Source organism: Primulina eburnea, chromosome 13 (genome assembly GCF_022965805.1).
Source record: "Primulina eburnea isolate SZY01 chromosome 13, ASM2296580v1, whole genome shotgun sequence".
NCBI lineage: Eukaryota > Viridiplantae > Streptophyta > Magnoliopsida > Lamiales > Gesneriaceae > Primulina > Primulina eburnea.
Window position 1 is genome coordinate 33,459,434 of NC_133113.1, and position 24,767 is coordinate 33,484,200.

At 34.3% G+C, this 24,767-nt stretch overlaps 4 protein-coding genes and 1 pseudogene across 8 annotated transcripts; 2 read left to right on the forward strand and 3 right to left on the reverse strand.

The window, feature by feature from the left end:
• Nucleotides 1-176: 176 nt before the first annotated feature.
• On the reverse strand, nucleotides 177-2,532 carry LOC140809265 (uncharacterized; annotated as a pseudogene).
• Nucleotides 2,533-4,749: 2,217 nt separating this feature from the next.
• On the forward strand, nucleotides 4,750-7,519 carry LOC140809546 (uncharacterized). 2 transcript variants are annotated; one of them, XM_073167201.1, is made up of 5 exons: nucleotides 4,750-4,912; nucleotides 5,034-5,148; nucleotides 5,311-5,383; nucleotides 6,505-6,640; nucleotides 7,218-7,519. In XM_073167201.1, exons 1-4 carry the CDS (start codon nucleotides 4,847-4,849, stop codon nucleotides 6,638-6,640), a joined length of 390 nt encoding a protein of 129 aa, XP_073023302.1. In that variant the 5' UTR covers nucleotides 4,750-4,846; the 3' UTR covers nucleotides 7,218-7,519. The 2 variants fall into 2 exon arrangements, with proteins under 2 accessions (XP_073023302.1, XP_073023303.1); XM_073167202.1 differs by lacking the exon at nucleotides 6,505-6,640 and having other exon boundaries at nucleotides 4,852-5,148.
• A 511-nt stretch (nucleotides 7,520-8,030) lies between these two features.
• Nucleotides 8,031-10,018, forward strand: LOC140809545 (ricin B-like lectin R40G3). Of its 2 annotated transcripts, XM_073167200.1 has the most exons (4): nucleotides 8,034-8,586; nucleotides 8,684-8,806; nucleotides 9,531-9,759; nucleotides 9,899-10,018. In XM_073167200.1, coding segments are annotated over exons 1-4 (795 nt in total). In that variant the 5' UTR covers nucleotides 8,034-8,145; the 3' UTR covers nucleotides 9,901-10,018. The 2 variants fall into 2 exon arrangements, with proteins under 2 accessions (XP_073023300.1, XP_073023301.1); XM_073167199.1 differs by lacking the exon at nucleotides 9,899-10,018 and having other exon boundaries at nucleotides 8,031-8,586; nucleotides 9,531-9,767.
• A 14-nt stretch (nucleotides 10,019-10,032) lies between these two features.
• LOC140809544 (lysophospholipid acyltransferase LPEAT1-like) lies at nucleotides 10,033-16,624 on the reverse strand. 2 transcript variants are annotated; one of them, XM_073167197.1, is made up of 9 exons: nucleotides 15,975-16,624; nucleotides 14,664-14,783; nucleotides 14,522-14,559; nucleotides 14,039-14,103; nucleotides 13,574-13,642; nucleotides 12,562-12,695; nucleotides 12,058-12,198; nucleotides 11,333-11,396; nucleotides 10,033-10,992 (listed from the first exon to the last, which is right to left on the reverse strand). In XM_073167197.1, exons 1-9 carry the CDS (start codon nucleotides 16,482-16,484, stop codon nucleotides 10,973-10,975), a joined length of 1,161 nt encoding a protein of 386 aa, XP_073023298.1. In that variant the 5' UTR covers nucleotides 16,485-16,624; the 3' UTR covers nucleotides 10,033-10,972. The 2 variants fall into 2 exon arrangements, with proteins under 2 accessions (XP_073023298.1, XP_073023297.1); XM_073167196.1 differs by lacking the exon at nucleotides 10,033-10,992 and having other exon boundaries at nucleotides 10,998-11,396; nucleotides 15,975-16,621.
• Nucleotides 16,625-18,836: 2,212 nt separating this feature from the next.
• LOC140809972 (NEDD8-conjugating enzyme Ubc12-like) lies at nucleotides 18,837-23,677 on the reverse strand. Of its 2 annotated transcripts, none has more exons than XM_073167760.1 (6): nucleotides 23,520-23,677; nucleotides 20,788-20,901; nucleotides 19,716-19,824; nucleotides 19,496-19,574; nucleotides 19,270-19,386; nucleotides 18,837-19,185 (listed from the first exon to the last, which is right to left on the reverse strand). In XM_073167760.1, exons 2-6 carry the CDS (start codon nucleotides 20,894-20,896, stop codon nucleotides 19,048-19,050), a joined length of 552 nt encoding a protein of 183 aa, XP_073023861.1. In that variant the 5' UTR covers nucleotides 20,897-20,901; nucleotides 23,520-23,677; the 3' UTR covers nucleotides 18,837-19,047. The 2 variants fall into 2 exon arrangements, with proteins under 2 accessions (XP_073023861.1, XP_073023862.1); XM_073167761.1 differs by lacking the exon at nucleotides 23,520-23,677 and adding an exon at nucleotides 22,920-23,203.
• Nucleotides 23,678-24,767: the final 1,090 nt, after the last annotated feature.

The window sequence follows — 24,767 nt, forward strand, 5'->3', positions numbered from 1 at the left end:
ACAAATTACCTTTTCAAGTAATTTTCTTAGAATCTATTCAATCGTATTTACTTATGTTTCTTTTCCTTCTTTTAACTCCGTTTTTTTTCTATAGACTTTAATATTACAAGTTCATGTTTCCAATATTTCAAATATCATGAAACTCTATCCTTTTGTTTCAATACTTTTTTACATCTTTCTTTCCGTTCGAATCTCATAAATATTGAGAATAAAATGAAATCCAAGATTACACAAATCAAACAAGCATATATTAACAAAGAAAAATCACCTAAGCATTTGTTCTTGGACAAAAATAAGTTAAAAATCAATATAAATTCTTAAACATCACATTCCATTCTCATCATTTTCATGTTCTTTCTTGACATCAGCTGGCGGCAAGAAATAATCCAAAGACAAGCCACAAATGTTAAAATCAACCTCTTCAATCTTCCAAGTCTCCTCCAATTTCCATCTTCTATTCAATGTTTTTCCATATCTATACAACGTTGCAGCGGTCTTCCCACTATGTGCGATGTTGATTCCTTCAACATATCTGTAATCTTGCAGCGACGATTCCATGCTTGTTTCATAGAACACACTGTCATCTCCTTTGGCAGCTTTCATTCTTATCAACTTTGTATCCTCGAATTGGATCAACAGGCCAGTTCTTTGACTAAAGTATCCCCATATTGTGTGATGGACGATCTCCGTATTTGGTGTGCTCTGTGCTTTGAGGATGTCCGAGTTCGTGTCGAGCTTTCAGTAGAAAACAATCTTCGTCCTTGATGGTTTTCTCCCCAATGCAAACCGCGTTTAAGAATAAGTTGGCTGTGGATCTTGGGTCCAAACCCTTATATATAAAATATCACAGAAACGACACTGCGTGAGTAATTATCCTAGGATTGTACAAAACATGTGCATTTGATCAGTATCAATTCTAGAGAGTCCACGTGATATCTATATAGTTCAATCTTGTAGGATCATTAGAAAAAGCATGCAAGCAAGAACAAGAAGTAACAAGAATATTCTTAGGCTATAAGGTCGATAGCAGAGCTCAAGCCCAAAAATTAACTGCTCCACTACATAAGAACAATCCAGCGTTACCCTGATCGATTTTCACGCTGGTTAGGTACCTGAAAGAACCTTCGAAGGGGTCTTGGTGGACCTCTTGAAGCATTTGAATTCGTGGAGGACTGGCTCCATGCGATTTTCCCATCGCTACCGGCACTGATTTTGAATCCCGAAACGACCAATTCAAGGAACCATAAATCAGGATTCTTCTGCCACAGCACGAACCCACCTGCCTCCCAACTTCTTTTAACATTATCAGTACTTTGCTCAAGGTCAGATGCCACCACCATTTTCACTTGCCCCACAGCATACATGCTATTTACGGCGTTAAGGGCAGCCAGCCCTCCTGTTGCTGCTAGATATTGCTGTACTATGTATTTTGCTGTAGACGCTTCCTGTTTAAACATGAAAACCAGCAATTTTTGGCATTCGGATAGATGTTAAAATCAAGAAAAAATTGCTGACATTGACATATCCCTGAAATTCATAAACCAATCATGTAGGCAATAGATGTAGTTTTGAAGCAGCTAAAGAAAGAAAAACTGCAGCCTATTTAAGGAGACATATATAATGGGGAAGCAATATGTAATATTTTAGCATCTACATCATTGGGATATATGATGAAAAGTGAAACCGGAAGATCGGCGGCATTGAATTTATATGATAGAGATCAGATATCCCTGTTTTTGTCTCAATAACTAATAAATCTTTTCAGAGTTACAAAATTTAAGAATGCAAAAATTACAAAATAAATGATAATAAAATCATTTAATACTAAAAATGATTCAAGATTTACGAGTCGTTTTCTGAAAAATTTGCACATTCGACAGTACTACATGCCACCGACATTAAAATTACTTTGGTAAGAACATTTATTTTGCATCAACAATCACAATCCCACAAAAATAGTAATTTTTTTAAAAAAAAATAACAAAAAAAAGATAAAGGCTGAAAATTTGTGATTACAATGGAGCCATCTTTGATTGGCATTGTGACAGCATGATCCAACTGGACTTGATAAGGGATGAAAGCAGAGCCAACAAGCTTGAGCAGGAGCATGAACTGATCATTGGTGGAGGAAGATGACGCTGCTGCCGAGGAATTCACCGCCGGCACAGATGACCTGTCGGCGACGCTGCGGTGGTGGGCTCGCATGAGATTGCGCATATTGTGCCAGCGGAGGGCGGCGTTGCTGCCCATTTTATCAAACATCTCCTCCGGAATGGGAACCTCCAGCACCGTCTCCAGCCCATCTTCTTTGTCCAGATTTGGACATAGCTTTCTCATCGAACGATTCACCATCATGTTCATGCACATGCACCACCGTCACCAGCCACAGCCACAGCCACAGCCACAGCCACCGCCGGTTTATAAGTAGAGGAACGGTTGAGGAAGGATGAATGTGTAGGGGCCTGCCTTCCTCGTTTCCCCTCCCTCCCTTAAATTTCTCTCTTTCTTTTTTTTCCTTCTCTATTTCATTTTTATGGGGTGGAAGATGGTGGGGCGTTCTTGTTTTTGTTTCTTTTTAAAATTTTCAAAAATAATAAATACATTTTTTTTTGTAAAGAAATATTAAAAATTTATTATTTGCTTCATTGTGCATACAAAAATCATGATTGTTTCTTTATTTTTCGTTAAATTTCACACAAACTACGTGTCCGTGTGTGCTTCCATTTTTCTTTTTCTTTTTTTTTTTCTTTTTGCTATTTCAGGAGTTTTTAAAATGCAAGTGATTCCATAGTAAAAAATTGGTTATGATATAAGGTAAACGTTTTCATACAGGAGGTGTTCCACGCTCGTATCGATTGTAGTGAAACAAAAAAATATGAGTAGGTATTTTGTGAGACGGTTAATCTTTATCTGTGAGACGAGTCAACTTTACTGATATTCACAATAAAAAGTAATACTCTTAGAATAAAAAATAATATTTTTTCATGAATGACCCAAATAAAATATATGTCTCACAAAATATGACTTGTGATACCGTATCATATAAATTTTTGTCAAAAAAATTTGTTCATGTATTAATAATGCGACTTTCAAATTAGACCGTCGAATAGAGTCAAATAAATAAAAAGAGGTAAAATGTAATTTTATATACGTGAATAATATGTTCACTTTTTAGACATTTATTGCGTTGACCAACTTGACTACACCATTTAATTTGTAATTTATGAAAACTGTCTCAATTCTTGGCCCAACTCATTTTCATTTGGGTCTCATGTCTCCAAGCAATTGCATTATTTAGTTGGGTTAACTTAATGATATTATCATTATTGATTTTTAATTTTTTTTTATACGTGAGGTCAAACATAGATCTCACATGCTACAAAAAATGACTATTGGATTTGGAGTGAGAGTAATAACCCAAGACAAAATCTTGTGTGAGACGGTCTCACGGATCGTATTTTGTGAGACGGATTTCTTATTGGGATCATCCAAGAAAAAATATTACTTTTTATATATTACTTTTTATTGTGAATATCGACATGGTTGACTTGTCTCACAGATAAAGATTCGTGAGACCGTCTCACAAAAGACATATTCATGACCCAATTGTAATATTTCATTAACAGTTTTATGTACCAAACTATCCTCCATTAGTTATGTGCATATATTTATTTATTAAACTTTTAGGGGGGTGTATTCATTCTATATTTTCAAAGATTTTTAATGACTTTTTTTAAATGATGAACTTTTGTGTAGTTGATGGATTTTTATTGACTTTTATGGAATCTCATAGAATTGTAAAACAAATTTTATAGACTCTTATAGACTTTTTTCAAGATTTTTGTAGACTTTTGTAAATTTTTTCATAGCATTATGTGAATTTTGTAGTTTATAATTATGATTTATTTTTTATTAATTTTTTTAAAATAATTATTGGACATAGATAACCTCTTCAATTTTAAATTATTATTTGTATTTATGAATGTAAATGAATTTTAATTACTTAAAAGTTAAATCAATTGTGAAAACGACAAATGAACTATCCAATTTATTGAAATCAAAATTTCAATTCTTTATGTCAATTCAACATACGAATGAATGATATTTTTATAAGTTCATAATAAAATTTTATTAAAAGAACACTCAAAATAATTGAGCTTCATTATCTAGTTCAATTTGAAATTCATCAAATTGACACTTCTTTCAAAGAAAATTGTGTAATATAGCACATGCCAATACAAGCCCTGTTAGGGGTGGGAAAAAATACCGAATTTTCGGTATACCGAGATTACCGTAACAAAAAAATATTGAATTTATCGAATTTTAAATATACCGATTTTATAGGGTCTCATGTCGGTCCAATATCTAAGGCAAATGAACATATATTTTTATGAATTATTTGATACGTATTGAGAGTTTTTATGGTTTTGGGTCTATTATAAATTTTGTATAAGATTTTATTTGTCTATAGAAAAGATCATTATTATGTTTAGGTATTATTTTTTATTTTGAAATCGGTTTGATTTATCCACATATTTGTTATATGTTCCCAAATATTTCGTAAAGCAATTTGTAGTTTATAACAGTTTTTTGTACCAACTATCCTCCATTAGATGTTATAATATTTATTAAACTTTAAATTTTGGTGCAGACCCTTTCAGGTGTAGGTGATTCCAAAGGGATGGTACAGCCATAATTTCAGACATCCAAAAAATTTGCATTAAATCTTAAATAATCTGAAAAGAGCATTAGAGAGTGCAGCCCAAGTTTGCTCAGATTCATTCTTTTCGCGCGGAAAAGCTTACGGCGGTGGCTCTGTTGCTGCGGAACCTCGCGGCTGTTGGGCATGAGAGAGTGTTTTCTTCTATTTCTGCTCAAACGAAGCCAGTCGAAAAATACAAAATGGGCCGGGGTTGCTTATTTAATTTTTTTAAAAAAATCAAAGATTATTCGAAAATGAAAGTCGTGCTAAATGAAGTAGCGCTTTTGATTCTCATTCACATGCATATGAATGCCTCATCAACATCGTACAGAAAACAGAGCAGCTCACAACTCTTGACGGGATGAACTGGATTCAACGCAAGATCTATCTTTACAACGTCACTTTCGGGCTTTATATGTTGGATTGGTGGGAGCGCTATCTTTTCAGTATCCTCATTTTTGTTTCTGTTTTCCTGTGATTCAATTTGTTAACCTGGATTTAAATGGGTGGATCGATGGACTTTTGTCGATTTGGTGGTAAATTCTGCAGATTTATACGAAAGTTTTTTCAATTATCAATTAATTGGTGTTGTACTTAACATTGTCGAGATACACTGGTAGTTGTGTTAATGTGGTTTATCTTCTACAACAGTTCTCGATACGTCACTGATTTCTGCCGAGGGTGAGCTCTGATAATTCATATCCCCCTTTTTTTATTGCTTGTTCGGATTGAAGTTTGGAGTGCAATTTCTTTTTACTCACGGTTTTTTCGTGCATATTAATGGCAAATTTTTTTCTCTTTAATTTGTTGAATGGAGCCAGCCTGTGGAGGGTATGCTTTATGTGTTTGAATTTGTTGTTTAATTGGTTGTAGCAATTGGGAACGAACCCAATTTATAGAATTTTTTGTTTCAGTTAGTGTTGATGTATGCTTGTTAGTAACTCCTCCGATAAGTCAACCGATGACCAATTGAATTGGTTAAAAAGAACAAAGTAGCACGTGCACACTTAGGTATAATCGGTTTAAACATAAGAAGTTTTTGTTTTGATGATCCCGTTTCACATTGGTTTCATTGCCGGTCATACTGTTGAGCCAAATGATCAGGTAAAATATACCGACGAAAAACCGGATGCTTTACTTTAGTGAGATCTTAATGAAAAGCTTTACCACATTGTGTAGCTCATTTCATTTGAGTATTTGTTTTGATTTGATTTACATAGCTCTGCATGTGACTTCTACGGCATTCCCATGTTATGTACAAATTATGCCTTAGAGGTTCCCCTCAAACATGGCAAGAAAATTCCATGTTTTATTTTTAATATTTGCTTTTTATGTTTCTTCTTTTCATGTAAAACTAAGATATTTTTAAATTCAACAGTTCTCTTCCCCTTGCTTTTCCTTTTTATCTTATCTACTTATTCCTAGTTTTGTGTGGGACATAAGATTTGAAATAATAAAATCTGTATTTGTTTAACATAAGCATATGAAATTGGACACAAGCAACTAATTAGTTATATTTAAAGAGTTTATACCGATACATTATCATCATTGTGGTATCATGATTGGGCATTAAAATACAACTATCTTGCAAGTAGTACGTGGATGTTGGTGGTTCTAGTCCTTCGTAGCATGCTATATGAGGGTGAGAAGCAACTAAAAGGATTAAGTAAAGTGACTTTGCCTAGTTTCCTGTTGACATTACCGTATAGGTTCTCAATTATCATTTCTGTGGAGAGTTATACATAGCCGTGCCAAAACTTTTATTTAATTTTAATTTGTCATTTATCAACCATGCCTTCCAGCTTCAGTACTCAGCAACATAAAAACATGGTCTCAGATCATGACTTCTGTTGTGATGGGATTTTCATTTCAACTGTCCTTATGTGTGACTCTACTTATCCCTTTGGTACATTCATGAGGATTAAAGCATCATCCTAGGTAATGTTTAAGGCATTTTCTTCATATCTCGTGCCTGCACTTTACCGCTTCTTTTGCGTTTCTTGTCCTTTCCTGAACTTTAGAAAATGCATGAATTTCCCTCCATGGACTTGCTTCTTCTGTTAACTCTCCCTTGTTCTTGTAACTTTGCTCTTCAGCTGCATTAAGTATATATGTAAGCATAATGCCTGCTCAAAGTCATCGGTCCGAATTGTTCATTTAATTGAGCAAATATTCTTGAGAAAATCCTTTTTCAAATAGTGGGATCACATCGACTTTTCTGTCTGCCTATATCCCTAAGTACTTATAAGGGGATTTCGAAAGTAGATGTTAATGCAAATCTCTTTCCAAATTAAATTCCTGCATTCCGAATGCAAGATGAGTGTATTCCATTTCCCATTTAACAGGACCTTTGGCATACTGAAATGGAGACCTGTGAAATTTTACTTCAGAGTTTCTAGATATGCACATGCCCTCTAAACTAACTTCTGTGTTGCCAGAATAATCTCACTAATCTTTTCTCCAGTTATTGGTTCTAATTATTTGCTCTTTTGCCTTGAATTTTATCTTTGTTCAGGCATCTGCAATGAGGTATGCTGGTGTAGTTTGAAATCAGCGCGGTATCCGACAGCAACCATGAGAACAAGTACATAATAATGTGATAATAGCATTGTTCCGCAGCAACTGATCACTCATTCCATGTCTGTTTAATTATGTCTGATTCATGAATTTATTCACTCATTAAAAGCCAGTGGGGACTTGGTTTGCGAAAACTTGGGTTCTTGTTTATGTAAGTTAATTATTATTTTGTCACAAGTGATGACTGGGGTAAAGCGCATTGTCCCCTATTTAGCAACGAAGAACATGTTAAATTAACTACTTTGTAGTACACTGGCCAAAAGAAATGAACCTTATTATACCACTCCAATACGTAAAACGCATTACTTCTCCGAGAAAATGAGGTACTTGTCAATTTTTGTGCATTTTTTTTAAATTATAACAAGTAAATCGACGATCAATAACGTGAATGTTGGTTAGCTAAATTGCATTTAATTGGAAAAAAGTTAGAAAAATAGTACATGAGAATTGATTTTTTTATTGTTATTAAGGTGTATATGCTTATTGTTTATATACATTTAAAAATCAAGAACTATTATTAAATTTTGTCGGCAGAATTAATCAGTCTATGATCAAGTACCTAATTAATTAAGAGAAAATAGTACAACTCACCATTTATTGATTGATGTAATCTAATCTACAGAAATAAGTCATTGAAGGAAGCGTGTCCTGACAGATGGCGCGTTTTCAACGTAACACGACATATTCCGAATAAGAACTCTGATTCCCAGTTTAAATTATTGATTGATCTGTGCCATCTCCATCACTCACGCTGTAGCGCGTGTCACCAATCCTCCCCCACTCCAATTATCCATAAATTCTCGCATTTCTACGTTCGATCTTCTTCAGTGAACCAATAATTTGCTTCCATCTGCCCATTGAATCACATGGATTTCCCCCACGGACACCACCACGGTCGGCACAGGAGAGAAGAAGAAGAACAAGATTACCCACCGCCTCCACTTTACGGGGACGAGCCACCTCCTCCGTTTTACGGTCTGAACGAACCGCCGCCGCCGCGGTATAATGAGTCGTCTGAAGTCTATCGAGGTGATGGTGGGCCGGATTCATACGGTCGTCCGCCTCCACCCGCTTCCCATGGTTACGATCCACCACCCTTCGAGGCCGCGGATGATCGGCACCAACACCACCATCATATTCCCCACTTCCCGTCATCCGATCACCACCATGCCCCCCACCACGGGGCTGGCGGGACCGCTGGAAAACCCTCTGTTAAGGTGTATAGCAAGGCGGATACTAACTTCTCTTTGACCATTCGTGATGGAAAAGTTGTTCTTGCTCCTTCCGATCCGTCAGACCCTCTTCAGGTGCGTTTATTTTTCTTTATTGAAAATCTTGATTTTTATGCGAGTGTATGTCTGTATTTCAGGCTTGAATTGTGGTAAATTGTATTACTGATTGCAGCACTGGATCAAAGAGGAGAAGTACAGCACTAAAGTGAAAGATGAAGAAGGATTTCCCAGCTTTGCTTTGATTAACAAAGCCACTGGACAGGCGTTGAAGCACGCAATTGGTGCTACCCATCCAGTATGTTCAAATATACACTTTTCTGATTATTTACAATGAGTAAAGATTTTTAATTTATTGTATATGATTTATTATTATTACTCTTAGGATTATATTTTTGCCGATTACAAGTTAAAAATCTGTCGGGCACAGTGGTTGAGGTTGCTGATGCGTTAATTTACTTAAATCTAACTTGATATCAAATATTTGAGTTTATTCGGCTGATATTTATGTTTACTTTAACGTTAAAATTCATAATTTATGGATATCATATATGTTTATCCGACATAGTAAGGGAGCTCAATATCAGGGGACATGTCACCTTCTTAGTTACTTGCACCAAAGATTTCATGTTAATCAATCCACGCGTTTGTCACCTTCTTCGTATATCCTTCTAAGATGATTGTCTTTTGAGCTGCAATCACTATTGAAATCTGCTGGTAAGAGCTTGGTTTTGAACATTTAAGAATTGAGATGAGATTTAGTTCGGTTCGCCGCAGAGCTTAAACGTGTGGACCTCGTATGGGATTCATGTGATTTAGTAATAATCAATATTGTCACGGGATGTAGGGGAAAATTCATATATCAAGGAAATGCTAGTGTTTTAAAAGATCTGTAAATTTAAATTAAAAAAAGTCTGATCATTTTTTAAACACTACCCACTTATATATCAATACAATTGAAGAACTGAAAGGAAAAAAAAACAAAGAAGGAAAATATGACAACCATGGGTTTTCTCTGCCAGGTCCAGTTAACTCCTTACGATCCTGATACTGTTGATGAATCCATTTTGTGGACTGAAAGCAGAGACTTGGGGGATGGCTACCGAACAATAAGGATGGTTAATAACATTAAGCTGAATGTAGATGCCTTCAATGGCGATGAAAATCATGGCGGTGTCCATGATGGCACCATAATTGTTCTTTGGGAATGGAAAAAGGGTGACAATCAACGCTGGAACATCACCCCCCACTGTAAGTGATCTCTCAACACGACACATGAAAAATCAAACAATCCCACTCGCTCGAATTTCTTTGGTATGATGAAATTGAAATTGTTCTGAAACGTGTTGATCCATTATAAGAAATCTGGCCTCGTTTCTGTATGGTGTAGGATGAATGCCTGTGGACTGTTATCATTGAAGTCCGTCTGGTCATATTCCGGTGTTTGGGAGAGGTGGCAGCTGTGTCATATGGTGTCTTGTGTTGTCAATAATAACGGGTGTTTCTACAACCGGCCTGAGTGTGGCTTTATATTCTACGCATGATCCTTGTATTTGTAATAAGCTGTGAAGCGCATTTTATGAATCCTTTGTGTTTTGTAAGTGACATTGTTGTTTCTATCAAGTATGTATGGATGTAATGCATGAGATTGTTGTTGTATCATGTATGTGGGTGTAACTCAGATTTTCTTTTACATGATGGATTATTTGTCTACTACTCTTAATTTGTCAGAGTTGTAAAAATATACGAGATGTAACATGTAATTTTAGTCCAAATTCACGTTTTAACATCAGATAATGTAAGATACACGTCGGTGAAATACAAATTTGAGCTATATTTATCATTCGGATTGGGATGATCTATGGTCCCGAAGATCCCGAAACCCGTAAATGGCGACAATCGAAAATCATCTCTTAGTTTGACCCACGAACCAACAAGCCCTTATGTAGGTTGTGGGCCAGCTATCTATTCAAATAAAACTTCTCCTATCCGAAGGCTCCAACAGGCATCTCTGCACAACTCTTTTACTTTGAAAGAACTGAGAGTGTTTAGTATACTCCAATCATACTAAAACTTTCGGACTCTAAATGTTCCAAGAATAAAATAGTGAAATATTATGCAACAGATTATATAAAAAAAAGCCCTTGCCTAAAAATTAGTACTCTCGGCATTAAAATTCAATGACAAGGTAGTCGATAGATCCGCCATTGTCCTTTATATATCAGCTTCCGGGACCTGTTAAACTAAACCGCATACTACGTCTACAAAAAAATATCCCATCAAGTTGCAACAGTACCCTGACAGACCATTCAGAACTAAATAGTCAATCAATAATCTCTTCCACCACATTTATCTGCATTTAAATCATGCCATATTTTTTTGGGGGGGTGTTTCGTGTGAATGTGTGTGTTTGTCGAACCATTAGATATATACAATGAATATATATATATATGGCAAACCCGGACTATTGTTGACAAAACAAACCTGCAGGAACACCAAAGAGAGATCTCTCAGATTAACTAACCATGCAGAAAATGATATAAAGCAGAATCCTGATTCCCAGTACCAAATTATACAGAAATGTTAAATAAAGGGTTTTTCATGACTGCGCATTTAATGAATATAATTTACAGAACTATTATAGGACAGTAATATGTTCTAGTTTCCAGGGGTGAAAAACCACCCATATGGTTCCTATGTTTAAAATGGTGCACCGCGCAAAATAGGTATCCAAGACCAAGATGGACCACATAACTTTTGAGAGCCAGGCCATGAAATTATCAATCGTCTTTCTGATGCAAAACAGTAGGCATGCTAATATTACCATTTAGAGCAGCATGATAAGCACGTTTCTCTGCCAGGCCGATATCTGAAAGAATCAAATTACCCTGCATCACAACAACGAAGAGCAACACCAAATGAGATATTCTGCCTCTAGTACCCAAGCACCCAGTCGTATGGCGGTTCCCCATATTCCTCCTTTTCTATTTCTTTCTACAGTGTTAGGATGAAATGATTTGAGGGTAGATAGTTCTAGATCTTTGGTTGCAATCAACTGAACTTTTTCGGATAATTTTCAAATTCATGGATTTGAAATTTGCTACCTACAATATTTTTTTTTTTCACAATGGCGGATTTTAAATCCTTAATTATTCAAATACTCTGGAATTCGTTCATCCAAACTCATACCTCAAATCAAACCCGTCGATCCAAATAACACAAATAGCCAAAAGTAAGAAAATGCCAAGTTCAGATCGTGCAATATAGTTTGCCAGTATCAATTAAAGTATGTATTTCGCAAGTTTAAAAACAGTCATCTATGCACAATATGCACAATGAAATTGAAACCAGCATTGACATTGCAATATTTACACCACCAACTGAACATCCGGAGATCGTAGTAAAAAAAAGATAAACCTTTTGGATAGAGAAAATAAATTGCAACAAAGTAAGTAAGTGAGGGAAGGGGGGATTAATAAATCTAGGAGAATATAATAATGATTGTACATTTTAAGAGCTAAAAAAAATCACAGACTGAAATATAAGTACCTCATGAGCCATTAGCTTTCGCACATTCTGAGCATACAGCTTTGGATCTTCCTTTTCTTGTTCTGAGGGTTGATAAACAGGTAATCGCATCACTTCAATGTAATTTACAAACTGACAGAGAAGAAAAATCAAGTGGCGAATCTGCGCGAGGTTATATTGAATCAGCATTTGCAAGAGTCATAGAACTGAGTGAGCTAACATAAGGCAATCCTAAATTACATACAAATTGCTGTGACAAATCAAGCATAACAATCAAACACGAGCAATAAAGTTTCTCTCTTTAGGTTGTTTCAATATGTTCCTATCTGAACAGAAATCGCCTTCCATGCAATCTACATAATTAAGAGTGAGCCAAAGAAACGCTCGAATAAAGCAAAAATCAATCTACTTTACTTCCCTAGTAAAATTTAGACGAAGGGAAGTCAACCAACAAAAGTGTAAGAAGAAAACAAAACCTGGATTCAAGGAAAGAAATGACAACAAAAATTCCAAAATATAACTCACCCCTGAAATACTGTCCCATGCAGGACTAAATCTCTGGTAGGGATATCTTAATATAACCGGAAGTACAGGAGCTTTTGCCAAAAATGCGCCAGATTTAAATGGAAGGATGTAGCCTCCATTTGTAGTTGTACCTTCTGTTAAAGGCCAAAATAAATTACAATTAGATATCTATAGAATGCATTAACAATACAGGCATAAACATAGTCTTTCTGGCTTGACATAGATGTGGGTTTCATCAAAAGTTCATGCGATTAAAAAGTAGAGACATGGTCTGCCACATTTATAAGGCATGAGTCACCACTTTTGGAGATTCAATGCAAAGTTCCACCCCAGACAGATAATTAGAGCATTTAACATCCAATCTGTTTTATCTGGCTAGCACATTGAATGAATATAGTGATCCCCAAATGCAAATATCAAAAACTTCCTTCCGACAAGTCGTTAAGAGCATAGAAAATCATACAATACAAATTCCAATGCATGACATGAATATGCCAAACACAAGTTGACTACTAATTTCAAATGTACAGCATCAAAAATAAAATCTATACACAAGGTTGTGCGACTAATATAAAATTTAAGGAGTCCAGAAAAATTGTGTTTTGAGAAACTTTTCTCAATGGTTTGTTTCGCAACAATCCTGTAAGTGCATCGAGAAATCTATTTCGAATAACCTTAGTTATGTAGGGATTGGCTGATATAGGTAACGAGGATTAAAATCTACTGCCCAATCCTCACATCATACATGCTTCACAACAACAGCAGTTGAAAATTTGGGATTCATCTTATGAGTCAATAGATTTTACAACCATGCTCGGAATTTAAAATTCAACAAAAGGTTTCAAGATTCACATATTTTCAGAACCAAATCCATGATCCGAAGATAGTCTTGATGCCCATGTAATCATAAATAAGAATATAGCAGGTGGATAGACACGAGATTAGTTAGAGGATAGACATCACGTGGGAAGAGATTAAAAACAGAGGCTGGCAACAGGATAAAAAATAGAACCTGGAAAAAGCATAATCTTTGGAGCAAACTCATTCTGATGAGCTTCCCAAATCCTTTGATTTACAACACCTGCAAATAACAAATGTTTAAAAACGAGAAAAAAACAGTTGACTGCAAGAAGTCCAGACATTAGGGGAAAAATAAGAGGAGCTCAGATGGGATTATATGCCATGAGTATTCTTTAGGATGCATTTCATCAGTTGGTAGTAATTGGTCTCGTAATTCTGGGCATCGAATGCGGAAATTGTTCACTATCCAATGTCAGTAAGAGAAATCTAATGGAAGATAACAACAGTCTATGTCTCCAGATAACCTTGTCTTTTTCTTCACTTAAGTTTGATTGTCCCAAAATCAATATTAATTGATACAGCCAAATAATTTTGTTTTGAACTTCCTGCACACTCTTTTTCAAACATCGACTTTGTGATATAACTAAAATGTTGAAAATTAAACAGAAAATAATACCTGAGACGCCCTTGACGTCTGATGATTTCAACTCTCTCTGTACATAGACACAACCAAGACACTTGCTGTAATAGAAAAGATAATAAGAGTTGAAGCATCGGTTGTGCAATGAAAATGTGTAATGCATAATCAGGATAAAATGTTCACATCATGGGGACAATTATGGGAGCTTCAATATGCCAGCGTTTAAGCACAAGAAACCAAATATTGCAGAAAATAATGATATTGAAGTCAACGTAGAAACAAAAGAAAGTTTAAGCTCCGGTATTATGAAACACATGGTATGTTTTATGCAAGACTACCAATAAGGCGATAACTGATTTCATCATTAATTTCATTTGTACTTTCAAATCCAAAAACTAAACAGGTAACTACAGTTTTCACTTTATTTTACCAATAAATGCGATCAAATATACGCGGATGAAAAGGATCAATCCATGATTCTTCAATTTGCATAATAGCTAAAAGATCAAGTGGACCAACCTGATAAGACCAACGAGAGGAAGTTTGGCCACAGACCTCTGCAGTTACACAATTAAGAACACCAAGAAAAGGTGAGAAAATGAAGGAATATGTCAAATTACATTATGCAATGATGCTAAAACCACTGTCCTGATTTACGAACCTTCGCCACGAAGCTTGGGAAAGAGGAAGACATGTGGTACAGAATATCAATATAAGATACATGATTTGATACGATAGCCCCAGGCCTTTCAAAGTTATCCTTTTGATCCCTCGTTACCGTCTGAAGGGTAAGAAGAAGCATGAGGCATAAATCAGTAGACTTTAAACAGACACACAAAAGCCAAATATTCTCCAAGTTCTTATGAATAATATCTCTATCAAACATTAACCATGACAAAAATAGTACCACAAGTTGAACTCAAGCAACGACACATAAAAAAATAGTGTTATCATAGGAATATTTATTAATCAGGGAAAATGACACTGACACGTGTTTGTCATTAATGAAACATTATTTATCACAAATTCCTAAAAACGGTACGATCTCCAGAAAGGCTAGTTACGAAAATGTTAGACAAACTGTCATTTTTGTGGTACATTTGTGTTAGAAAGACCCTATCAGCCAAAACATAGACATCTCAAACCCTCTTCAACATTATATCCCAAAACATCAGACACTGACATTCCTACTCTTACTTTATATAGACAATATAAGTTACAACAATGAAACTTCCTCCAAACCAAAAACCAACACAAAAATATTTCTTGTGGGTAAGAAAGATAATCAATCATTCAACAACCTCCACAACGTATATATCTAGAGGAAACAAGTTCAAGCTGCATGATTCTCCCTTCCTCAAATGTGATTTGCATGCTACCAATGCACATATAATTTTCAATGTTTCGTTGCGTTAACTGTTCCCCATCGACATGATATCATCGATCAATCTACTACCCCCACAATGAAAAATGAATACCCAACTTAGCAGATTTACTCAATTCTTCTATGTACTGTGTGAGTCAACTGTTTCATTCTGTATTTATGTTAGTAGAAAGGTTGGTAAGGTTTTGCCACTCAATGATTTTCTTTATTTGCAACACGAATATTACAAACCGACTCAATGCAACTAAAACAAATTCATTCAACACCAAATAGGGGTCATGTAATGCAAATTTATCCTATTATGGATAAGCCCGTATCCAGAAAATAAAACACTGCATCCTCAGGTATACGTCCAAACATGCTTGCTCACACCCATAAATGTTAGCAAATGCTCCAATCCCAACTCATCGGACAAAAAGTTCATATCAATAATGAATTAATCAATCATGAAGAACAAAACACATTATAAAACAAGTCTCTAATGTTTCTAATGCAACCCAAGTCCAACAACAAAAAGAAATTTCCTATATATCCTCATTTCATACGCTCCAAGGAAAACCAAATCACGTAACAGCATGAAACGAGTACCTCATGGTTTAACTGCCCATCAACCTGATTACCCGTGCTTCTTTCACAAATCCTATAGAATCCAAAAACAAATAGCAGGGACCTCGAAAAAAATCTCCCACTCTGCATAATCACAGCCCTTCGCCAACCCCCCATGTGGGCGTAATCCTCCTGCTCATCCTCCCTGTTGGGCGCCAAAAACGCAGTACAAACCCTACAAATCACGTAATAAATCACCAAAATCGCCATTCCAGCTAGCACTCTCAAAGGAACCAATAAAACCAGTCCCAGCGCAAGCAAAATTTTCTCGGTCCAGGGTAGTTCGCCCCTCCCCATTGTCCCGTACACATCGTGCCGCACATAAGCGGCATACTTTTTCTCCAACTCCTCAGTGCTCAGGATGTGTGTTTGGGTGAAATTTGGCTCGGATTTAAGGAGTGGGCGGTCGTCGCCGACGGATATGACAGGTTCCGGTTGCAGTTCAATTGGCTCAGGAGAAATGATTTTAAGCTCCGACTCCATTTTATACATATATAATTTTTTTCCCGAAAGATGCTAATTAGGTAGTTAATGGGAAGCCATTGTTGTTTTACACTAAGCTTTTAGGTGAGCAGGTTCTTTAATATCGGTTTTATTTTGTAGATCTGATAGGGCGCGTGAAAGAAATGTCTGCGTTGGACCCGATTTCCCGATCACGATAACTTCCGGTTTTTTGTAAGTGTTGGCGGATCTCGGGTCAACGATCCTATCATTATCTGAATGGGTTGATCGAATTTGCCTCCCCTCATCACGGATACCATCATTCTATTATTCAACTCCATTGTGTGTGGACTTATCCAACAAATAATATTATTCAAAATGAAAAGATCCGGATTCAAAAATTATCCAAGTGTCGATCATCGTTTCGTTATTAAAATTAGAAACGTCGGAGAGTGTCTAGCAAAGCCCAAAACCACTTTGAAGTTAAAGTAGTAGTACATGTCGATGTTTTTTTGTGGAAACATTCAAGATTTTAATAGCCAAATTAGAGAGTATTCAGAATTATAGAGTGTTTGATAGTTCTAGATTGTTGGTGCGTTTTGCCGTTTGCGAGCGTAGCGTTTATTGGCTTGAATAAAGAATCCTAATAATTAAATAATTGAGTACGCCGCTCATTGGACTGATTAAAGTAAAAGTCGGGCCGGCCCATCAACTTGGGTGATGATGTCTCATTAATACTATATTTGCAGATAAATTATTCGGTCTAACACACCTCGATAATATAAAAAATATATATCTTATTATTAACTAAATTTTAACTAATTAGGTGAAAAATGTTAATCTGAAAATAACAAAAATTATTATATTTCGATAAATATTTTAACTATATATGTTGTCCACGTATCGTAGCTACGATATAATAATATTAAGCATAGTTTGGTACACATGATAGGATAAACACGTGATATATAATATAATGATAAGTTAAGGATAACTAAAATGTAGGATGTTATATTTAATGTTTGATATGATTTTAGTAAGAGTAATTAAATTTATATATTAGATTGTAATGACAAAATTAACATTATCATAATAATATTATTTTATAATTTCAAATTTGTTGTTTGAGTTCATACTTCTTATCTGTTTATGTGCTGACAGTGTTTGCATGATTTATTTATTTTTTTATACATAATGTTATATATTATATAATATGATAATTGAGCTCTTAATTTTATGAGTCAAGTCAAATATAAATTTTTAAAGTTAATCGAGTGATACTAATAATTTTATTGAGATTAATACAAATCATTTATATAATTATATCTCGAGTTCATTTATATATTTATCATATTATATAATATATATAAATAAATAAAAATATTTATTTAATTTTAATTTCTACCTATAAAATGAGAGACAATAAAGTTTAGGACTTTTATATATTGAGGACAATTAAGTCATTTGTGGTGTTTTTATCATTAGATTAAAATTATCACTTTTCATAAAAATGAATTTTGATCTCTGTATAAAATTATTTATCACGAGCTCATGGTATTATCATAAACTTTCTAAAAAGGTATCAAACATGGGATAAGAGAGGATTATTTATCAATCTCATGTACCAAACTATACCTAAGGGAATTGCATGGCATAGTCAATTGGTCCTTGTTTTACTAGAAGCTTAATTATTTTGTTTAATGTTACATGCGAAAAATAGTTATATTTATATTTAATTTTTTTAAACTTTGTGTATTGAAGATTAAAAATATTTTGAAGTTAACATTTTTTTTAAAAAAATATTGATTTTCTTCCATCCTACACGCCTCATCACTGAATGTTTGTAATGTAATTTTATATTATTAATTAAATGCCTCGTGGGTAAAATACAAAACGTCCCCTTGTGAATATTTACTCAAATCAAGGCATGCTGAAAAAATCACGTTTCTGATAAAAAGAAATTCAATAATATAAGAATATTTCGAAAACAATAAATTGCAAGATCGTAATTTACTTGTAACAAAAAAAAAATCACATCAATGTTTAATTAATGAATTGGAAATGTATAAAAAGATATAAGAAAGAATAGCATCCTTCGACTTTATCCAACACTTTGTGTCAAAATTTCTTCGTTCGTTGGTATTGGAATAACTTGGGTACTTCAAACATTAACTTTCTTCATGTTAAATTTAAAAAGAATAAATAAAAACCAGTACTTTCGGGTGAAAAGAGGAGCTTCGGGACTTGCAATCGATATATTTTCTTGACACGATTTTGTATGTTGCCAAATTTTAAAATCCACACCCTTCAATTTTTTTAACACGATAAAATAATTTAAAATGCATCCATAAAAACGCTTACATTCAAATCAGTTCAAGCAATTCTAAGGGAGAGACACATAGATGTCAATAACAGAACCATGAAACAACAGCAGTCCACAATTGTCATACAGAGTTTTAGTATTCAATATCTTTCGCAGTAAATAAGCTAAAAAAAGCATATTAACTTACAGAAGCTCTCTGCATTTCGGATAAATTTGAAAATCAATTCGTATCTGTAGCAGAAAGACTAGATTGCAGATCTCTGGCCTTGTCGTAGGAACAACTTTCATGTACTATATGCACCGAGGGAAGAAAGTTTGTCCCACGAAACCGCCAGTCATGGCCCTTCTCACATTGGATTCAAACAATTTCGGGTTATCTCTCAATACTGCAGCAGCATCATGATTGAGAGGATCCTCGTGATTTGGTTCCTGCAAAAGCAGAACCAACAGTAAGAGATAATTCAAACCTTAGTCACAAAAATAGAGTTTTATTAATAGAAGAAATAAGAGTACCGTAAAAAGGTGATACAATCCATAAATTATGGTGTTTATGTTTAGCACAGGTTTCCAATCTTCTCGGAGAATGTTTAGGCAGACATTTCCTTCCAAGTCAATGTTCGGATGATATACCTGCAGTGAACATGAATAGTTTTGTTTACATGTTCTATTATTGAGACACGACAGGATTTCACAACACATTATTGGACGACATTAGATGTAAAACTTAGGCATTCGCTACCTTTGTCTTGCATTTGACCTTTGGTGCTTCGTGAGGATAAATAGAAGAAATTTGGAAAGAGAAAACAAATGTCCCATTCCTGATCACAAGGTACTATCGTCAGTGGATATGGAACCAGTAATGAAAACATACAAAAGAGTATCATCATGAATAATTTAATGGCTGTAATTTGTGCTTCCACAGTTTTAAGCAGAAAGCTGGATAAAAAAAAAGTACTTACAGATAATATCCTTCATCAGGTCGAATGGTAACTTCAAAGTTCATGAGTTCATCCTTGCCATTAGGGAAGGATATGGTACATGTTTTCGGCAGATTTAGTTCGCTGATGTCTACATCAACACAGGTGCAATACAAGAAGTTAATGTTACTTGGTAAACAAATTCAATAAGCCTAACGGACAAACAAGGAAAATGTTATACTGATTTCTTTTAACTTTATGGTTGCATCACTTACAACCAACTTGCATATTCAAGGACTATGCCTTCTAATGATTTAAAGTCCTGTTATCATAATTCATACGAATGTATAAAGATTTTTCCTGTAATCCTTGAAACAAAATGGAAATACATTTCTCTAATCTCATGTTTAGATTGATGATTAACTTAAATCAGTTGCAAGGATAGTTCTGTCCACACAGAGTAAATTTTCTAGAAACATCTGAGATAACTGTTGTCGCTATTAAATTACACGGACATTTGAAAGTCATAGTGTAACTGACATAACATCTAACAACAAGTCTTTAAGGAGAGAAGCCAATTCCTCAGGAAGCCATTAAACATTTCTATCACTTGGAAATAAGTCAAGTGATGGCGACATCTGAGGCTAACTTCTTTACAAAATAAGAAAGCTGTTTCAAATGATTCTGCGTACATGAAATCACAACTGGAAATGGATATTTGACTCATGTTGTCATTTAATGTGCCATGATGAAGAAGACTGAAGAATTCTAAAAATAAAATATTCATGGCAGTCCCGATCGAGAGCAAGATTATATAACGATAACAAGTGGTTAGATAACCATTCCTACCACATTATTAGAAACTATTTATCCAAATATCCAACTCCATGCAAGCTAGAGCATATAACTTGTTCAAATAAGCAAACCAGTCAATAAATATTTACAGCGATGACGAATGATGACAACTGGAGAAATCATAAAATGCAATATCTATTTATTTACAAGAAAGTTTTGGAATGAAAACTAAGAATCATTGATGATAAACGTATGTTTTTTCAGGAAACAGAAAAGAGTAGCCCAAAATTTATCATCACTGAAAATAGAAAAAAAAAACCTTTGTGCAAACGTAATTCTCCAGCACTTTGCTTCTTGACTGGAGGCTTTCCATTGGCATTTTCAGCAAGTTCTCTTTGCTTTTCCTTTACTTTGAACAACTTAATCATTGTTCCTGTATGACAACACATGATACAAAGTTTAACAGATTATCGAACAGCCATTTGTCAAACAACTGGCATACTTAAACTATCCATTTAACAAGTACAATTTTTATCAGAAAAATCGATCCATGATAATGGGATACCATGTTATGATGATAGTAAAGAACTTGCCACTGATACTAAAGTTATAAATATAGACTGTAGCAGAGAAGCACTGAAAGACGGACACAACAAAAACAAGGGCCAGATTTACAATGAAGGCCAAGGGAAAGTTCAATGACTTAAACCCCCTCAACTTCCAAAATTTTCATTTTTTTGCCTTTATATTAAGTTATTTGTTTACTAAAAACATATCCAAAATTTACTTTCGACCCCACCAAAAATATAATTTATAATTTTTTGCACTTCCCAACATACCCTCGGGTCTAGGCTCCATCCTTGCAGCTGAAACAGTTGCGGAATTCCACCCTCGAGTTTAACATACAGATAATATGATAGATGTTAATAATTATGCAAACACACAAATAAATTGATTTTACTACAATAACTAAAATGACAGTTACACATGTATAAAATAAAGTTTCCACCTGTTCCAGGTGAGTCATATACCAATCATCAATAATAGAAACAAGCTATCCAGATTGCTATTGGTTAAGAACATAAAAGGCGAGAATTGTGAACTAAAAAATATCATGAACAAAAAGAGAGCGGGAAACGAAGGGTTGTCATTGCAGAAGAAAAAACAATCTACTAATAGATTTAAGTATTTAACATGCGAAGTAGCAAATTTAATAACTTTAGATACAACTTCAACCATTTAATGAGAAAAGAAATCAACAGAAAATACTTTTAGTCCACTACTTGTTCAAATATTAACCAAAAACCACACTATCTTATCTGAAACATTATGGCTGTGTGAGTGTGAGACTGTGTGAGTAAAAAAGGTAGTATATAAAAGGAATGAGAGAATCGGTTCAAACTGTGAGGCCATTTTTTTCGTAGTTTGCTTTCTCTCTTTCAGACTTATTGACCTCTGCAGTAGTTTGTTTAATTGTTTCTTACAGTTAAGCTCTCTTGCCTAGATCAACTCTGAAGCCAAGGATATAAATTATCTTTAGAAACTTTCTACTCATAGACCATCATAGAAACTATTGCACATTTGGTGGATGTGAATTAAAATAATTGAGTTGGATCTCAAGAAAAATATCCTCACTTCAATAGCAATGAGATTGTTTCAAAGTTAAAAATATTGGAATCTGCTGGCAATTATACAATGTGAGAATGATCACTGTAAAGTAAAGATCAACCATGAAGCAAACAAGAGTTAATAGACTCGAAATTTTGATTCTTCAACATTGCATAACTGCAGAAAATGAGAACATTTTCATGATTCTATACACAAGAACGAGAACCACAACACTCTCAAGAAACCTGGGAATAAAATACGTCCGAATCTAAAATTCTGGTGGTGTTTGCTATTATTTACAGCTCGAAAGATTTGAAAGTGGCTTCCCATTATGTGTTTGGTTATGTTTTGCAGATGTGAGTGGGAAATTGAACCTTGATAATCTGTATGTGAGTATGTTTATTGGCACTTTATAAGTGAGATAATTGATTTTAAAAGAAGAAAGTACATGAAAACACACCGAGGAGACCCACTCAAAGCCATCAAACAGACACAGACCGAGCATCCCAACCAATAGAACAAGTTGAGAGCAGCATGAAAGATAAGTTGGATGGAAACTTAGCACAAAATCACAGTTATTGGAATAAGGAGAGAGGTAGCTAAGCAGAAGAGAGTCGGTGTAGTCAGTACCACCTTCTCTCACACTTAAAAAACCCAACTTTTCAGTTTTCCAATCGCACCCGATAACTCCTGTGCCCCAATCCGAAGTCCACAATATGCAACGGTCATCTTATTCCATGAAAATTCATTCCATGGCATCTATGCCAAATACCCACCGCAGATGAAAAAGAAAAAAGAGAACGACAAAAGAAAGTAAGGGGACAACAAAGAGCCCTGCTATACCATTTGCTCTCTTCCGTTGATGAATGAATCTTGAAGCCAAACTCTGCAAATTACATTTATACCGACTGCCAATCGCGTTTTTCTAGACTTCACCATCCTTTAACTTAAAGGTCATAGCTTTTGACGGACAACCTCACAACCGTAACCCATATATTTGGTAAAACACCTTCGCATTATTTAAGAAAGGGCAAATCGAATCCCATAGAAAATTTCGGGAAACATCACCGATTCACCGAGCATCCCAAATTTAATCAAATAATATGTTACACCAAAAAGAAAAAAATAAATAAATAAGCCACACATATCCATAATTACAGTACCTCGCCTGAAATAAATCACATCATCATGCAATCAACTCAACTTCAAATTACCAGAATTAAAAAAAAAAACTTCAAAATAATTGGAGAAATGACAATAATCAAGTAAAAAAACAGCTCAAAATAAAGCAGTATAAAAATAAAAGAATTAGAGCTAACAAATGGAACGATTTGACAACAACCGAAATCATCTGCATACATGGAAAAATCTACGCATATACAACACGTATATACCAAGAGACGAGTATCTACGCATAAAATTAAGCGGGAAAAAAAATAATACCTGTTTGATGAAATGTTGATCGGGGTGTTTCGGAGCTTTCTCTCTTAACAAAATTTTCGGGAGAAAAAAATGGAGAATCTGAGAAAGGAAGCAGAAAGCCAGTCTACTTTTGGGAAAAGCTTTTTTATTTGTTTCTATATTTTATTATATTAGAATTAGAATAGATATTTGAATTATTGATGGAATTATGTAAGAAATTCACGGAGTTTTTGTTATTATATTATATGATTTGTATCTCAATAAAATAATTATTAATTGATGCTCTTTGTTTTTTTCTCAGCCCACCAATTTTTATTATATTGACAATAATGTATTGGAATTACGGGAATTATTTTAATTTTTATTTTTATATAAACTGGTGTCTTGCATCACATATTGAATCATTTTCCAACAATGTTATTATTATTATTTTTTTAATAAAAAAATTATTCATAGTTATCTGCAAAGACCTGATAGTATATTTAATAATTATAGTACAACAGTTAAAAATATATATAATCAATACGAATACAACTATATAAAGATACAATTACATTTTAAAAAGAAAAGTAATAATATCTGCGAATAAGTATTTATGAAATGGGTATAATAAAAATTTAAATGCCTTAATTATATCAGTATTAAATAATTTGTCCATGTAAATTACCAAACCAGAAAACATTGAAGAAAATGAAAAGAAGTCGACTAAATACAGTGGACAGAAACATCCAATTGCTGGTAAATATGAAAATTAATAACAATTAAATACAATAAATATAACCACTAATACCTCCTAATAGCGGATTTTTATTTTTAATTTTTTTTATGTTTAATATTTATATGAGACTCGTGTTAAGTGCTATTATTACAAGGACAAAATGTTGTACGCTTTTTAAGATTTAGTTAGTATTGAAATATTAGTTAAAAAAAAAAAATTAAATATAAAAATTAGATTATATATTTGAAACAACGAAAAATAAAATAAATTTAAATAATTAGGACGTAATGAGAAATTAATTGTGGTGGCTTATAAAATTTGTATCCTGATTCCAAACTTTGAGACGAACTGTCGACTTCACAACACAATTATAACAAAAAATAATCAATTCAATCTCAGCGTCCAACAGCCAACAAGTCCACAGTATTTGCTGGCTTCACCCGCTTCGTTTCGTCGCTTATCAGCTCCTCTCATTTAGATTTAGATCAGATTGATTATTTAAATTTCAGCAGAATAATTCGCTGTCATCTACAACGATCTGTATTCACAAA